At 34.8% G+C, this 18,278-nt stretch overlaps 1 protein-coding gene across 14 annotated transcripts in view; it reads left to right on the forward strand.

The window, feature by feature from the left end:
* CaMKII (Calcium/calmodulin-dependent protein kinase II) overlaps positions 1-18,278 on the forward strand; it is a 394,054-nt gene that overhangs the window by 276,222 nt on the left and 99,554 nt on the right. For all 14 annotated transcript variants that reach the window (XM_083131299.1, XM_083131300.1, XM_083131301.1 and 11 more), the window contains exons 4-10: positions 4,120-4,174; positions 5,362-5,500; positions 9,985-10,087; positions 12,012-12,095; positions 13,348-13,442; positions 15,276-15,398; positions 17,481-17,564. In XM_083131299.1, coding sequence (XP_082987425.1) covers positions 4,120-4,174; positions 5,362-5,500; positions 9,985-10,087; positions 12,012-12,095; positions 13,348-13,442; positions 15,276-15,398; positions 17,481-17,564 — 683 coding nt within the window. The remainder of the gene's footprint in view (positions 1-4,119; positions 4,175-5,361; positions 5,501-9,984; positions 10,088-12,011; positions 12,096-13,347; positions 13,443-15,275; positions 15,399-17,480; positions 17,565-18,278) is intronic.

Below are 18,278 nucleotides of genomic sequence, written 5' to 3' on the forward strand. Positions count from 1 at the left end.
TTTTTTTCAAAATAGGCACTATTGACAGCTAAGCAAGCGTTCATACGCTCCTGCCACTTTGTGAATGTCTGAAAATTTGTCATCAGGTAACGAACTGAAGAAACTTGCGCTGCGGTGATAACTTCTTTGTTCGTCATGAAATGACGACCACGTAAAGGAGCCTTTAAAAGTGGATATAGCCAAAAGTCGCAGGGTGCAAGGTCCAGGCTGTATGCTGTATGCGGGAAAATTTCTATTTTTCTATTCGTCGCGTAATCCTGAAAAGCCCGCGCCGTATGCGGGCGTGCGTTATCGTGGTGCAACATGAAGAAGTTCTTCAAATGCGGCATCTTTTTTGCTACGTGCTGGCGCAGAGTCTCAATGACTCCTTGGTAATACTGTGGCTCTACTCAGTCTGTCGGCATATGCCTGTTGAAACATTGCATATGTTTCCGCAGCACTTTTCCCTAAACGCCAACAAAATTTTATGGAATGTCGCTGTTCATCTTGAATACTCATCGCGAAAAGCAATGTTATACACAAAAACCTGGAGGAGTAAACGAAACACGTTCCACGTAAATCAACACAGCTGCTCACTAACGTGGTTTTGCAACATGTGACAACTTGCTACGGAAACAGAATGAGTCATCCTACACGACGTGACTAGTGCCGAAACCATAGGCTGTGTTGCCAAGCCAGGAAAAATTCTTGTCTCACCTTCTCTGAGACAGCCTTTGTATTTTTATGGGATTGAAAACTTTTTTGATTCTGCGCCTCCCCAAAACTAGGTTCCAAGTTACGCCTATGAATGGAATGTAAAAGCCTGTTAGAAAACCAGATTATTCACCTGGTGTCTTAACCACAGGTCAGACTTGTTTCAAGTTCCAAAGTTAGTGCCAAGTAGGAACGAGATCCAGTCATTTAGGGTCCACGTGTGGTAAATCATTGTAATTCAAACTTCCACCTTAACTGTTGTTTCAGACCAAATCGATGATTGCGTGTTGTGCAACTTTGTCACTGCAAAGGAAGAAGTGGGCCAAGGGTGTTTTTTTTTTTTTACCATCTCACCTGCTACTTTTTTTTTTAATTACGCAAATGCTAGGAACACTTAACGGTTTATATCGAATTTTGCTAGGCAGGGACAAAGGGAAGGTGTCTCCTTGCAACATCGACACGCTTTCACAGCGCATAGACATACACATAGCCAGAAAGGGGGGCGGGGGGTCAGGACATTTATAAAACTTGAAGAATAGAAACTCTGAGATTAATAATTTTTATCATGCTTATAATTATTATACAATAATAACTATTACATAAAAATAAGGCAATTTTATTATTATATGTTGGGGAGACGTTATACTTTATCCACAAGATATGTGCTCAACATTTTTACATTTCATACAGTTCGTGTACTTTTGTAATCAAGGGGACACGGGTTCGATACTCGGTGGAGGCACATAATGGTTCGGATTCCACTTTAAACTGGAGGTCCAGTCTCAATTAGCCTTACTGTGTACAAAGTGGACTTAAAACACCAACTCAACTCAGTTCGTGTACTTAAGTACATAGTTATGTGAGGGAGCCCTCGGTTTGTCTATTATAGTATCAGTTACACGTACCCATGGTAATGATTATTTTAATTCTTTTGTACTACTGAAGTGATAAAGTATATTTTTTATTTTGTGTTTTTAATCCTTTTAAGATTTAATAGTTCTTTATGGATAGTGGTTCAAGTTTCTATTAATTTTGGTTGTGTTTTGTTATTAACTTTTATACATCTCTTTCAAGAAAAGCATTTAAAAGCTAGGGGAAATTTTACTCATGAGGTATATTAGGATATATACAATTTATTTTACTTTTCTGCCGCGTTTCGCTAATCGCAAAGATGAAGATGAGTGATAAGATGAAATGACAATCACAAACACATATGGACGACACAACATTAGCCTCACGGAGGATTATACTGGCCATGAGACCAAACGCCAGAGCCTCGGTAGTCTCCAAAATGCAGTCCAGGGTGTACTAAGGGAGGTTGACGTTTTGGTATCTTCAGAATGGGTCACCCCTTACACCCCATATGGTTTATGTTGTTTGACCTCTTTCACAGAACTCTAATTTTTCGAAATTTTGAAAGTTTTACTTTCTTTATTCTGTTCGAATACTAACTGAACTTTATTTGTTATTAACAATGAAAAATTACTTTCTGCTTTTTTGTAACTTGAAATCAACGATGCCAATCTCAGGGGGGGGGGGGTCAATTGACCGGTTCGACGCCCCTCCGTCCCGACACCCATACGCATAGAAGAGATTTAGATCAACATCTCTTCTTTGTAACGTTTTCTCATTAAGGTCTTGTTCCGATGGTACGAGCCCTCGAAAAACTGCACTTTCTCTTTTGTAGGAATGCAGCCAAACGATACAAATTCAAGGTTGCCACTAGTGTGTATTTTTTTGTCCGATAATATACTAGAAGTTATAAATCGTGCGGAAACAGTGTGGGCTCAGTGACTAGGTGGGGGGAGAATGGGACAACTGGTGGGGATGGATGTTTGGCATAAATTTCTATAGCCGGGGGATGCATCCCCCCACCTCCACTTTGAGCACTAGAGCAGAAACCCCTTCAGACCGAAGTTGCTGGACTTATTTCAAATATTACAAGTGAAGTTTATTTGTGGGACCTGTTTTCCATTTGGTGAAATACGTACCCCCTTCTTTTTACTTATGAGATATTTTTGCTCATTTTGTCAGCTCTTCATGTAAAATTGATATGTAAAATCGCGCGCGCGCGCGCGCGTGTGTGTGTGTTTGTTTATATTGTATAAATTTGTTTTACGTGAAACAACATAATGTATATGCCCCCTGTCACTCGTGAATTTTCTAATACTTGACAATGAGGAGGAAATGGTTACACAAGTACTTTGAGTGCACATGTCATTTGAAGTGTTCATTCCATAAAGTACACTTCAAGGAAAGTTTTTAAGTTTATACATGTATTGGGGCAATTGAACAAATCCTTTCTTCACAAGCACAATAGGGAAAAATGCAAATAAGAAGCTGTGGCCAGTATCTTGTTATCATTATTCCACTAATTTTTCAGGACGTGGTTAGCCCTGTAGAAATTAATCTTAATTTGCATTAGTAATTTGGCTGGTTGTATAGTTCTTACTCAAAGAATACCAAAAACAAAGTAACTATCCAACGATATAACTAAACTATTCACATTTTTTAAAAATTCATTAATATGTGGTAGGGATGTGCCGAAGGCGATTACAGATGTATGAAAATCTGCCGAAATTGACACATCGGAATCGGCAAAAATCCGATATTTAAACCGGTACAGATTATACTAGAGTTTTTACCTTCTAATAAGTTTTATGTTCTAGTTTTGTAAGATTTATTGAAAATTTGGTTATGATTCGTCATTATTGTAGCGTTTTTGTAATAAAATTATTGCAAACTCATTCAGAGGATCAACCTAACTATAAATCGGAAATAAAACAGTACATTGCTGAACCAGGATCTGCTGTTGTATTGGAAATTCAAAAATGAATATTCAAACCTGAAGCAAGTGCTGAGAAACTACTTGGGCATACCTGCTGCATCAGTATTTAGTGATTGTGTGTTCAGTGTTGCTGAACAGATTTGCGATAAGAGAAGAAGTAGGTTACTTCCTGAAGTGCTTCCAAATCTCGTGTTTCTGAAGTTGAATCTGGCAGAACAGGAATTCATTTTGCATTTCAAAGAACTGCTTGTGTACTAATGTTTAACCTCTTGAGAATCCATATGATATGCAATAGAAATGTACATAGCAAATTTATTTTTGTCATGCTGAATATAACATCCCATTTCTGTTTAATAATCTTATGTATCGGAATCGGTTAAATATCGGCATCGGTATCGGTTCCAAAAATTATCGGTGAGTACATTGGCATCGGTAAATTTTCAGCTTCGTCACATCCCTAATATGTGGGCATGTTGCAGCAATACTTTTCAAGTTCGTGTTTGGAATTTATATCAAGCAAAAGGTTGTTTTTCGAACTTTACCATTATTCGATTGCAAATAATTTTATAAGCATAATTTTATAAATGTCCACGTTGAATGTTGATTCAGTTCATACAGTGCATTTTTCTTCTTTTCAGTGCGTCTTCATGACAGTATACAAGAAGAGAACTTCCACTATTTAGTGTTCGATCTGTAAGTACAGTTTCTTTTTAATGTGTGTGTATTTTAAAGTTCTAAGCATGAATTCGTGTAGTGTGTAGCAAATGAAAGACCAAAATTTAATCGTGAATCAAATAGTAAATTTTTTCCCATGTAAATTATGTTGTACTTTTAGTGTGGATTAAAACAAGAAAATTGATTTATCACAGGGTTCGGATACTTAAAAAAAGAAAGATCATTCTTGGCCTGAATATTAACATTGCGCTTGATCTAATTACATTTTTTCAACTTTGGGATTTTGCACATGCCAGTCAAATTTTTATTCATGAATTTATGGGGCGGGGGGGGGGGGTAGTGCATAATCCTTTCTAAAAAGATTGAAGGGATAAAATGTGGCACTCCCCAACCCTCCGTCCTATTCCTGCACCACTGGCGTTAAGGCTCGGCTGTACCTTTGGCATCCAAATGGGCGATATTTTTCAAATTTTCCTCTCCATTCGAAAAACTTCTTGGATATTTCAAAATATGAAACATTACATCAGCTTAGAATTCCTTCTAGAGCATTGACGTGAATTTTCATGTAGTCTTCTTCCATTGTTGTCTAGATATTATCAATAGTTTAATAGACTTATGTAATCACAAAACTATTGATAATATCTAGACAACAGTGAAAGAAAACTACACGAAATTTCACGTCAATGCTCTAGAAGGAATTCTAAGCTGATGTAATGTTTCATATTTTGAAATATCCAAGAAGTTTTCCGAATGGAGAGGAAAATTTGAAAAAAATCCTCCCATTTGCATGCCAAAGGTCCAGCCGAGCCTTTAATGTTATTGTAAAGTGAGCATTTCTAAATATAATACCACAATATTTTAGTAAAAATTATTTGAAAATTGTGTTAATTTGTTATCTTAAATATAAGGATACTCATATCTTCCCATTTATCAATCTGTCAGATGTTTTTCCTCATTTGGATATTGAACTATTGATTTCTCTCAACAGGAATTGTGGCCACTTGATAGAATTGAGTTAATTTTAAATTAGTATATCCAAGATTAACGTGTTCAATTTTAATTCTGTCTAATGAATGTTATTAAAAGTGAGATTTTGCATGGGAAAATGGCAAGATTAACAGATTGGACATGTTTGACAATAAATCTATATTTTATATTTTACGCATTTTATGAGACATTAAATAATAAACATATTGTATCTACAGTGTAACAGGAGGTGAGCTCTTTGAAGACATTGTAGCACGAGAATTCTATAGTGAAGCAGATGCCTCACATTGTATTCAACAGATATTGGAAAGTGTAAACCACTGTCATCAAAATGGAGTTGTACATAGAGACTTAAAGGTAAATATGTTGATTTTTTGTCTTAAGAAAAGTTAACGATAGCCCAAATCTACAGTCTGTAACCAATGGGAAAATGAGAACACACATTAGTAAACATTATGTCTGCAAAACATGATTAATCTGTTGACCATCATTGCTCGCACATTGCTGGAGATGTTCGACCATATTCTCCTGAATTTGGAGCAACGTTCCTGTAAAGAAAGATGCTCAAGCTGCTGTGATACACTCTCAAAGATGATGCAAGTTTCTGATTCTCACTAGTTTCACCTGTACCTTGGAAACTCACCAAAGCGCGAAGTAAAGTGGACTGTGGTCAGGTGATCATGAAGGCCATTCAACTGGTCGTCATCTGCATTTATCAGGAAACATATCACCTAGCCATGGGCCATACCTGAAAAACCTGTTGTGCATGAACCAGTTCGAAGGGCACCCACCAGAAGAGATAATTATCTCCAGTGACAGATGTTTCAAAGAAGAGTGCCCTGATCACATGCATGTCCCATAACCCACGCCACTATAAGGTGCATGCTTTAGTTTTTTTTTTTTTAATCACCATGACTCAGTCTAGAATGAGGAAAAATGCCCCATTGGTTCCAGTCTTTATGCAGACCATGTATAAATATTCACAAAACTTTATTGCTTGGCTTCCCATGTACATTGTGAGATTTTGAGTTTGTTTCATGTTGCTTAATGTGTTCTGAAGTCTTATTTATTAACAGTAGTAGTGAAAAATAGATCTAATTTTTTTCATGTGGCATTGATATTTCATCAATACTCTCAAAGTTCTAATCTATATATGTATTGGTTATCTTAATTTCCAACTTGTTTGTCACCTCAACATGATTTACAAATACGTAAACAGTAGATTACCTTTATTTTGTCATGCTTATTGAAATGTAATTTAAAAAAATCCTCACAAGAGTTTAAGTAGTTGCCATTCCAGATCCTTTAGTGACAAAACTTGATTAACAGTTTTAAGTTTTCATGTTTAATTATTTTTACATTAGATGTGGATGTATAATACTCATATTTGAAACAAAGAAAGTATGCATCAAATTTTTATGTTTTATGTGTACCATATGTAAGCATTCCTACTTACATCTAAGCATAATGTATCTAATATCTGTCAGACAGACAGATAGTCAAGTTTCACTTACATTAGTGAGCTGAGATCAAGATGAAACAAGTGTTTTTGGTTTTTCTTCATTCCGGTTCACTAACGGAAGTAAAACTTGATTATTACCGATGAGACTTCTGTGCCTGCTATAATATATTGTTTATTATTACAGGTCAAGTGGTAATAATTGTATTAATGTAGTATTTATTGCATGCCATCACTTTAGTGTAGAGGATAGAGTTTTCAAGAATTTTATAAGGGGGAAATATAATAAAGGAATTCAGATGTCCATAAAAATCAGTTTACAAGAAATATTGATGGTTAGTAGATGGAGTGGAATTCTTATGATATTCAATCGACCAAAACTGTCAGTACTTTCACGCAACAGTGATGAGGAAGATGATTATTTTATTAACTTTATATTCATGAATATCACTTTTATTCAAATATTTTGAAGCTGGCCTGAGACTGAATGTTAAGAGTTTTTCATGGGATATCGACCAAGTGATTTCTCCTCTGTGTGTGTGTGTGTGTGTGTATTGGGGGAGGGGAATTCTGGTGCAGATGATGGGCTGACTGTGTTGTACATGGTCCATGCTCCAGGGCCCATTTCCAGCCAGGCAGATTCAGTTTGAGTCCCGGATTTTATCTCAAGTTGTGCTTTTGCTTGTCTATTGCCTCCTTAATGGCACAGTCGAACTTTTTGGATCAGATACATCAGGCGATGGCAATAGACATTAGTTCCAACATGGCTGGCAATAGTCGACCTAGAGCATGGACCACATAAATGTCACAGCATCCAATTGGCCCACCATCCACTTCAGGATCATTGAACACAAAATGTATTGAAATCGAAATGATTCCGTCCTGGGCTTTAATTAGTGAAGCTGAGTTAGTTCTGAAATCTGATCAGAACTAACCTGACTGATATCCTGAGAAAATATAATTTTGTAAACATTCTAAGGTAGTACTGAACCAAGAGTCTCTGTGGTTTTATTGGTGCTTCAGCATACATGTACCAGAGTGAGCCATAAATTTGTAGCATTTCTGGGAACCATCATGTTCATCACTCCACCATGCACCAACAACAGTTGATTATTCTGTGAGGTACAGGCCATTGGAGTCCATGGTCCTTCTACAATGTTCAGCCACAGAAATAATTCCTTGGTGATGCCAGGTGACTGGCTTTGATGCAAAAACCTCGGTGTTACATTTTGGCATATCCTCTAAGGCAGTGGTATTCAAACTGTGCAGCATGTCTTCCTGGAGAGGCGTCAAAGTTTCGCATGGGAAGCGCAAGAACTTCCAAAAAAAAAATTCATTTTCTGATAGTTTAAAATGTGTTAATAAAAAGATATCTTCTGCATTATTGCAACTAACGCAGGTTTTCCTTTGGCATTGTCTAACTCTCCTGTTTTTAAACTGAAACAGGAACGGCACTCATACCTTGTGGAACAAAACTATGCCAATGCTGAAAACTTCATTGCTAGCGCTTTTGAACAGAAATTGGCATAACTTTCTGATATTTTCCACAAACTGAATGTTCTCAATGTATCTCTACAAGGCACTGTCACGGACAGTTCTGAGTTGTAACAATCCCATTGATAGCAATGGGATCATTACAACCCAGAAGTGTCCGTAACTGTACAAGAGAATCTTGCACCTATCAGACAAGGTGTCAGCCTTCAAAAAGGAGCTGTTGCTTTGTAAGAGAGAGATTAAAGATATAACCATTGGGGATTGCTTTCATGCATTGAGCATGTTGTTGTAAGAAACAGGACTAATATCTAATAAATAAATCCAAACATTGCTGTATGCCTGTTTTCAACATCAATTATCCAGCTTTTATTACTGTCTGCATTTATCCTTTTTATTTCATGAATATCATATCACTGAATGATATAAACAGTTATATGTATAGAGCTTATAAACAGTTAAAAACTTATACATTACCTGTATTAATCAAACATGTGATTATCTTCATTACTTGTGTATGTACCAACAGTAAATAAACACATGAAAAGATTTTGTATTGGTCTTACATGGTCACATCACGTGTGTTTATCTATTATTATTATTATTATTATTATTATTATTATTGAGGGGAGGCGCATGCAGATTTTGGCAGCGGAGGGGAGCCATGACTGCAAAAAGTTTGAAAACGCCTGCTTTAAGGACTTGAACTGTCAGCCCTATAACGATCTTATGACACAATGTTTGAGCTACAGGCCAGGTGTAGAAAAACTTTCAGGCCATCAAGTCCTGAATTTTTGGGTAAACCATGTGTGACATTATACATTGGTGCAATGAATAAGGACCCGCTTTTCATTCACCATTGCTGGATAACACTGATGCAGCTACAGCACACAAGTTCTCATCTGTGTCCCAACCGAGTAGCAGAACAGGACCCTCGAAGTTCCACTCCATATACAACATTGTTTTCTCCTCAAAGTGCTTTAGGGCCTCCGTCCGTGAGCAAAGCAATTGGTTTCTAGTTTCGGAATGACAAAGAAAGGCCCAGCCCTTATCATTTGTTACGACTCTTTGCCATGACCTGTCATCATGTAAATTTTGAAGCAAATCATGACAAAAGCTGCTCATTGAGAACCATTCGAGGTCACTTGGAGTGAAAATCTAGGTGGTTCATGTGATGAACGATGGTGGATTTGAGATGCATGAACAACTTCTACTAATCGTCGGTTGCTTGTTACAGGATGGCCTTCAATAGCTTGGAGTAGGGCTTCAATATTGATGGTCACTAGTCTTCCCCACCTTGGTTTGTTTATAAGGTTGGTGTCTTCAGACTGGATGCATTTGACCTATATCATTGCCGCCCCTTCACCTTCCACAAAGATTTCCTTCTCTGCAAATGTGGCATTCGACAGTCTTTTTCCAGCAGTGGGAAAGGAGCATATTACCAACAAGCTTCTCCTCATACAGTCGCATCTTGATTGATTAGCCCATGGGTGTTGGTCTAGACACATGGGTTGGGTTTTGAATTTTTGTTATAAATCCACTTTGTGCACAGAAAGGCTAATTGAGACTTAATCTACAGTTTAAAGTGTGATCTGAACCACTCTGTTCCTCCACCAGGTATTGGACCTGGGACACCTTGATTACAAGGCAACAATACCGCTACACCTTTGGGGAGGCCGCCTTCAGCACGTGGTTACCTGTCTGATTACAAAGACACGTGACCAGATGATGACCAGTACCTACTCCACTTTGCTGTTTGGAGGCCACCAACCTCTGTCCTCCAGAACCCTATGAATTTATGACTCACCCCGGTATTGTAAAGATAAGGATAGTATACTTTGATCGTCATAAAAGTAGGAGGAAGTGATATCTTACAATTCATTTCTTCCAGCCTGAAAACTTACTTTTAGCAAGTAAAGCCAAGGGGGCAGCAGTAAAATTAGCAGACTTTGGTTTAGCGATTGAGGTTCAGGGAGAACAGCAAGCATGGTTTGGTAAGTGGTAGTGCTCAGTCTAATATTAAGTTATGATTTCCTTTATTTGTAATGTTTCAAAAAGAGAGAAATCCTAAATGAGACCTGGAAAAAAAAAAGACTTGAAAAGCAGTGCGTGACAATGTTAAATGATACCTTGTTCCGATATTTCATCACTGTAAATGAAAGAACATTCGAACATATTTTTATTGTAATGTATTGCAGATGGCTAATATAAACATGCAAGTACTCTCCAGTTGTATTCTTTAAGGATGGTTTGAAGTTGGGGAAAAAGAAGAAGATGCTTTTTTTTTGTCTTCCCATTTTTGTTTCGAATATAGTTTTTAGTTCAAAAGAATTGCACTCACCTTGTGACGTTCAATCGTTATTCCAATATTTCACGAAGGTCACCACTTTGCTTCAGGGATACAAAACAGGAGTACTTACATGTGGAGGAAGCTGAATTAAATAATAGAAAAACAAGTGTCCATAGGAAGTTAAAATATTGTAGTACTACATGTAAATGGATGCAGGTTAAAATGTGTAAGTTCCTATGAAAGAGATGCTTATACTGTGTACCAGGTAAGGAGGACAATGGAAGTAAGTTTTTAATATTCTTTCCTTTTAGGGTTATAGATAAGATTATAATCTTTATAACTTTCAGTATGTTTCAATAAATATGTTGCTGTGTTCAACAAGCTGTTTCAAATAGCTAGTTTAATTTTTGTAGGTCTTGCTTTTAGCATTGAGATGATTCAATTTGCCAATTCTTGTTTATTTTTGCACCTAAATTGTTCCATAGCTCATTATTCAGGTATGTTTATATTCTTGTAACTTTGCTTTTTTGTGCATTCAGCTGCCAGAAAAAGTGGTTTGGCAGAAGATGCACGCTTGCTTTGCTGCTGCTTTGACTTCGAGAGTGCATTAAAAGCCTAGGAAACAACAACATGCATCATTCATGCCAGATCCAAATTTAATAATACTAATTTACTGAGTCATGTCACCTGGCATTCTCTTTCAATGCACAACTCTACATGAACTGCTTCTTAATTGCTCATTATCCTAACTATTCAGGACATCAAATAAGTCACTTAATCTACTGCTTTCCATGTAATAGATATTTAGTCTTACGTTTTGTAAGACTATAATATACATTTCTCAAAGACACTAAAAAACTTTCACAGATTTACATTTGACAAAGGTTACCAAATGCATCACAGAAAGACAGACTGGGAGTTCAGCATCCATGTTTTAAATGTAATGCACTAATAGGAATTTCTCTTTTGGTATTCACATAAAATACAATAAAATCATATTTTTACTAACTATAAATTATAAAATAGTTTAAAAATTACTGAAAACTAACTAGATCTGAAATGAAGAAACTGTGAAGGCATGTATATGAAATGTACACACTAAACATACCTCTACACATAAACTTAATATTATCCATTAATTTATTTTGCTATGCCTAAGATTCAGTAAATTTACAAGTAGCATATATGGTTTTTATGAAGGAAATGGTAAACACTCAACAGAAACTGGAAAAATTTTATATGCGAGCTACATCTTCAGATGTAGAAAAAAATATGGCAGAAATGGAAGTGAATTCGACCTGCAGGGTTGCCAGGTCCAGATCGAAGATATATAGTTGGTACAGATAAACTTGGCTCTCTCACTAGGCCTGTCGACTTGACAGTGTCTGATGAGTCTTTCCTATTTCCTTCTCATTTGCTATTTAGCCCTTCTGGCCCTCCATTTTTTATTCACTATATGTATCCATATAAAATAACAGAAGCATGTACTTTATATTATGTATTTGGCACTGATATTTTCAATATGCATATTTATTAGTTATGTGGGAACTTTTTGAAATTATGTTAACTTCTAACAGGTGGCAGTCAGGTAGAAGTCATTTAATGCATTCTGTTTCCCTTTTATTTAGGATTCGCTGGGACGCCAGGATATCTGTCTCCAGAAGTGCTAAAAAAAGAACCATATGGGAAACCGGTTGATATATGGGCATGTGGTAAATATTTTCATATTGTCTAATTTGTTGAATCGAAATTGCCTTGCAGTCTTCGTTGGTTCAAATTAGTGCGTAACAAAATTAAATATTATTTACCTATTGTATAATTTCCCTATCGAATTTATGTTTATAAGTTCTAGACAAACTTAAAGAAACTCTCACCTTATCGTCACAATTTTGATGAAGCATTAATAGTGCTGTGGCCACCCCATGAACCTTCAATGTTGCCAGTTCTTGTAAGGACACCCATATAGACATGTGGTGGCCACATGATCTGACTTACTTTAAGTTTGTCTAGAATTGTAAAGCAGCCTTCTTTCTTTTATTTATTTTCTTATTTATTCAATCTTCATCTTGAGCTACATAATTAACTTGGTTTCAAATGCATAGCATTGGGTACCAGATGTCATGCAATTATTTCACTCTATTCAAAAATTTTCTTTACACAAATAAAAATCTGTTTAAAGAAATCAGTAGTTTCAGACAGAATGTCAGTTAATCTTACATGTGACATGATGCTTACAGTTCCATCAACAACCCTGACTCTGCTCGTATAAATATTCGAATAGAATTATGTGACAATCTCCAAGAAATCATTGGATTTTTATAGCAAATATAATTTTGATCTGAAACTTGTTTATATTTTGGAGCAAAAGTTTTAACTTGTATTTTTTTTTTTTATCATTTTTCACATGCATAGAAAGGAAAGCATTAGATTTACTGGTGGTGTAATTTTCATTGTGAAAAACCAGTCTCATGCAAATTGATCAAATTTATTTTACAAATACCAAACCTGAGTATTGCATTCCAGTTGTTGCTATTATTTGTATTTTTGAAGCCAGGACTACATTTAAAAAATTAACTTTTAAAATGGGAAATGGAAAAGCATTAACATTTTAATCCAAAAAAAATATTAGTGTTTAACTTCTGCAGAGTACTGAGAAAAAAGAATAGGTTTTGCCTGACACTATACATTTGACTGAGGGAAGACCCATTTTTAGAAAGATCGACAATTTACTTTTTTTTTACTTTAAATCCAACTTTCATACTTTTCAGATTTAAATTAAATGTATTAATTTTCCACTTATTTTATTTTCATTCATGAAAACTGATAGAATATGTTTTCTGCATATTTTGATTTAACTTTTATTGTTGTATGTATCAAATTTTGAGTTTGTATGTGTATCTACTTATGTATGATGAACATTATTATTTAGGTGCTGTACTAACATGGTTATGTACCTATTTGTAGGTGTTATATTGTACATTTTACTTGTGGGTTATCCACCATTCTGGGATGAAGATCAACATCGGTTGTATGCACAAATCAAAGCAGGGGCATATGATGTAAGTATCACTCCCTGCGGATATTTTTTTCACTAATTCGTTTTAGGTTTATATTGTTGAAATGTGTAATATTTCACTCACATGTACCAAGTCCAATTGTACAAATTTTTTGCATCATTCATGATGAATGCAATAGAATATTGAGTAGTAAGTAGCAGACATATAAGGATCTATATTCTATCAAAAAAATGATTCCAATTTCTTGTTAATGAAGATTGGATTAGATGAGTATTAGATTAGATTTCATTTTCCTGCCTGTGATGTTTGACTTTGCAGTTATGATGTTTGCTTGAGTTTTGGGACAAATGAGTTAGGTGTAGTGGGACTTCTCATACATCATATATCTCCATCAGTTTCATCCACTATAGAAATAATAGTTGACTTAGAACATTGACTGCTCTCTATTCCAGTGCTCCTTACTATATAGTCTATCTAGAAAGTAAGTTCCGTTTGGAATTTGTGCTGCAGCAGTGTGGCAAGGCACAAATGTCAGTTGGAGGAAAGATGGTAGTGCAGAGCAGATGCTTCACAGTGGGTTGTGATAATGTTCAAGAAAATGAAGATGCCCGATGCATGTGAAGTGTGTTCTGTGATCCAATATTTGAATGTACAGAATGGGCCAGCAGCTGAAATCTACTGTCAGATTAGTGAGGTGTATGGGGAACATATCATGAGTGCATGAATGGTAGGAAGATGGGTGTGACAGTTCAACAAAGGGTGGAACAATGTGCATGGGTTGTTGAGCCACAAGTTGTTGTTGTTATTATTATTATTATTATTATTATTTTTATGTACTTCAGTGTGCAATAAAGTTTTATGTTCCACTACATTTTGTAAAGGTAAAAAGGCAAAGTTCCCCATGCATATACCACCATACCGTGAAGGCACATCTAGGGGATGTGGGATTTTTTGTAATTGGCAAATGGAACTTATTTTCTGGATGACCCCTGTATATACTAGGGATGCAACATTAATCGGCACAGTTTTCATTGGCTGATATAAGCATATCAGTGTATTGATTTACTGGTAAAATTACTGAATTTTTATCGATCTAGCGTTTCTATAAATAGTCTGTAACTTAATACAAACTTCTGTTATTTTCATGAATGTAAATGTAAATATGTAATTCATATACATGTACTGTGGTTTTTGTCAAGTAAATAACTACATATGCAGTCTCTTCTCCTGAGGCAAAATTCATTGGAGTCTGGTGTTTTGGTACTTTGTCACATTTCTGCCACTTTTGACTAATTGCTACAATGAGAATTAGTGATGGCTGGATTAAATAGATGAAGTGACACTTTCAAGTAACACCCATTCCCAGGCTGGGATTCGAACCCAGGAATATTTTGAATGACATTTCAGTGTTGTTAAGGGGAATAAAATCTCAAATTTTATTTGGAAACTTCATATTTCTTCTAATTTTTTTTTATCTTAATAGACATATTCATAAACTTCACTTTGTATGAAGTAGGCATGAAATATTATAAAGTTTGATCCTTGATAAAGAAGTGTAATTTTATCTTACATTTTGCAGCAAGAATAAATAATGTTCTGCAATTTTGCGTAACTCAGGATAATATAGCCTCAGGAAAGTGTTGTATCTGTGCATAAACTGCAAATTTCATTGTAATGAAATGATGCAAAATAGACTATTAACAATGTCATGGGAAATGCACTCTACCTTGCTGAAGTCACTTCAAATGACATTACAGAGTGTAATCTCTTGCATATGCCATCTGTATGTCAAAAATGAAATATGCATGTTCCTACTTATTAAATTATGTTATTTGGAGGGACAGATTGGTTCTGACAAATTTCTCTCTCTTCCAGTACCCTTCACCAGAGTGGGACACAGTCACACCAGAAGCAAAGAACCTGATCAACCAGATGTTGACTGTAAATCCTGCTAAGAGGATAACAGCATCTGAAGCTCTTAAGCATCCATGGATCTGCGTATGTTTGTATTTAATTTCTAATAAATGGCTATTTGTCATTAGGCCAAGGAACTTTGAAAAAACAAATAAATTGTTTGAGAATGATTCTCGTGAGAAATTTGAAATCTGTTGTTAGAAAGAAATCTTGCAAAAATTGTGAACACTATATGTGGCATCTGAGCTTGTCAGAAATATTACACTGTATGTTCCACATTTTATTAATTGTGAATATCCAAATCACAATAAGGCTGTGAGCTGAAGTGAAGTGCAAGTTTTTTTTCCTCTTGTAGGCTTCCAGTAAAATACACTTGATAATTATTGCCAAGCAAGATTCTGGAAATTAAGTTAAATTTGTTAATAAGAAACTCATGCATTTCATTTGATGATATAGTTTACATGAAATTTATAATTGCTCCTTTAAAGAATTGCTATTAGTTCATTGGTTTTCTACTGAAGTAACAGAAATAATCTAAATGGAGAAAAATTATAATCAACTGTGGTGTGTGGGTGTGTTAATTTTTAAAATGCTAGATTGTATATGTATTTGTGACACACATCTTCATATTCTCCACAAAATTTATTTATTTCCTAACAGTATTAAGTACCCAGATGGATTTTTTTTCAATTGCTTCCAATAGCCAGTATGAGTTTTTAGACACACTATCTGAACTGATTGGTCAATTGTAATGAATTGGTTTCTATTGGAAAATATTTGGTTGTTTTCAATATATTGCTAATGAAAAATTCTTATCGATATATCTGTAAATGCAATGAAGAAATCATATAAAACAACTAAAATAAATCTCAGGTAAAGCATCTGGAATTTGTAACTTTGAAAAACTTTCACATACAATTTTTTTTCAAATATATGAACAGGTTTTTAATTCTGTAGCTTCATTGTGTTTAACACACTTATAGAAAATAAAAAACGTGCTACTTTAGTCATAAATTGACATGTTGTTCTTCCTTTATACATGCGAAAACAGCAACAAATTAAGTTAAACAAAGAATCTTACCCACAACACTTGAAAAAGTGATGAACAAAACACTGTCGAGATCGACTTAGTTGATCAAAAGATTACTCATTTTTCCAATTGCATTACTTACACATAAGAATAATTATGGAAATTCCATATTGCAAAAAACAAGAACTAATATGAACATTTATTCCAACTACTAGCTGCTTTAAAGTTGAGTTGGTTTAGAGTTCTATAGGTATATATTAAGATAAATCTGACTTCAGTAGTATGCATCAGAATTCAGAAATTATTCAGTTCATGTGTGCTGTTTCTTCAATGAACTTCTATATCAGAGGAAACGTGGTGTCAAGAATTAAACTACCTATGCTTTGAGTCAATAAATGAATTTATAACCTATTGATTCTACAATATATACAAACTTACAATTGAATACAATTCACCAATTGGATATTGTCTTGATTTTCAAATTGGTTTTAGTTGAGATACCGATTGAAACAAATACATTCCAATAGCAATATTAGGCATCCGATAGAATCAGATTCATTCGAATTGAAACCAATTCAATCCAATTGAAATTTCAATTGGAACCAATAGAAAATTCCAGCTGGGTAAAGCTCTTATTTTGGCCTACATGCTATTTTTAAAATCCAGGATTGCTATTAGTCATAAAAGAATAAACTTTGGAATTTTTGTTGTGAGGTTTCATTTAGCTAAATTTTATATAATGATAAACAAAACACACTTTCCTAGTTTTGTTGCACTTTGATGCATGGTGCAAGTATAATAGATTTGATTTGTTAAGTATGTAAGCCAAAAACTCTCACATTTAGTGTAAATAAAATCTGTTCATATTACTCTGAGATACCATAGCTTACATTTTGTTCTGCTTCAGAATTATGCATATACATAATAAATATGCTTTATTTATACAAATGTGTAAGTTAAGTTACACACTTTTTATACTGTACAGAATAATTAGTTTTTATGAATTTAATTACAATATAAAAAATGAAAATAATGTGGTAATTATATAAAACTCTCATAATAGATAGAAATGCTAATTTATAATACCAACCATCTAATTTTATATAATTAAAAATATGTTTTTTTTCTCTTTCTAGCAACGGGAACGTGTTGCATCTGTTGTCCACAGGCAAGAGACAGTGGATTGCTTAAAGAAGTTCAATGCAAGGCGTAAATTGAAGGTAAGTTCAGTATTGTGTGTTTTGTGTTATCAGAGCATAAAGAAAGGGTTAATGTGCATGTACAGTTGTCTGCAGAGAAGAAGATTCCCAAACTAAGTTAGATGGGGAACAGAGGGTCAGCAGAAAATCTTGTACTTTTTTGCTATCCTCTGTTATTTAGAAGTTTTTGTAGATGTAAATGTGCACTCGCTTAGTATTCTATAGAATTTATTGGGCTCAGAATCATTGCAAACCTAACAGGATAAAAGCGATTGAAAATACTTGATGATAAATTTAGTAAGTATGCATTTGTAGCAATTGGCTTTTAAGAGAAAAGCAGCAAATACCCCTGCATGCCAGACAGTGGATTTATTTGGCACTACATCACTTAACTTTCAGAAGAGATCTTCTCTGTAGTGGTCATATGTGCCAAATTTGCAGTCCATGAGGCTTATAGGGATTTTGACATATTACAATTAATTTCAGCATTGCAAAATATCTAGTGTTGATATTTCCCAATAATGAAAACCATCATCAATAATGATGAAACAATAATATATAACATATCAGCATTTTGATACTTTTTATTGTGATGTTTCAATATTTTATAAAACTGTATTTTTGATTTTATGATCCTGGGTCCATACATGTCTCATTTTTTCTTTCACTGTATGTATTTCAAGTTTGTAAGGATACTTTGATGTATCATTCTTTGTTAAAATTACATTTAATTTT

This window comes from Lepisma saccharinum, chromosome 11 (genome assembly GCF_977018435.1).
Source record: "Lepisma saccharinum chromosome 11, izLepSacc3.1, whole genome shotgun sequence".
In the NCBI taxonomy this organism is placed as follows: domain Eukaryota; kingdom Metazoa; phylum Arthropoda; class Insecta; order Zygentoma; family Lepismatidae; genus Lepisma; species Lepisma saccharinum.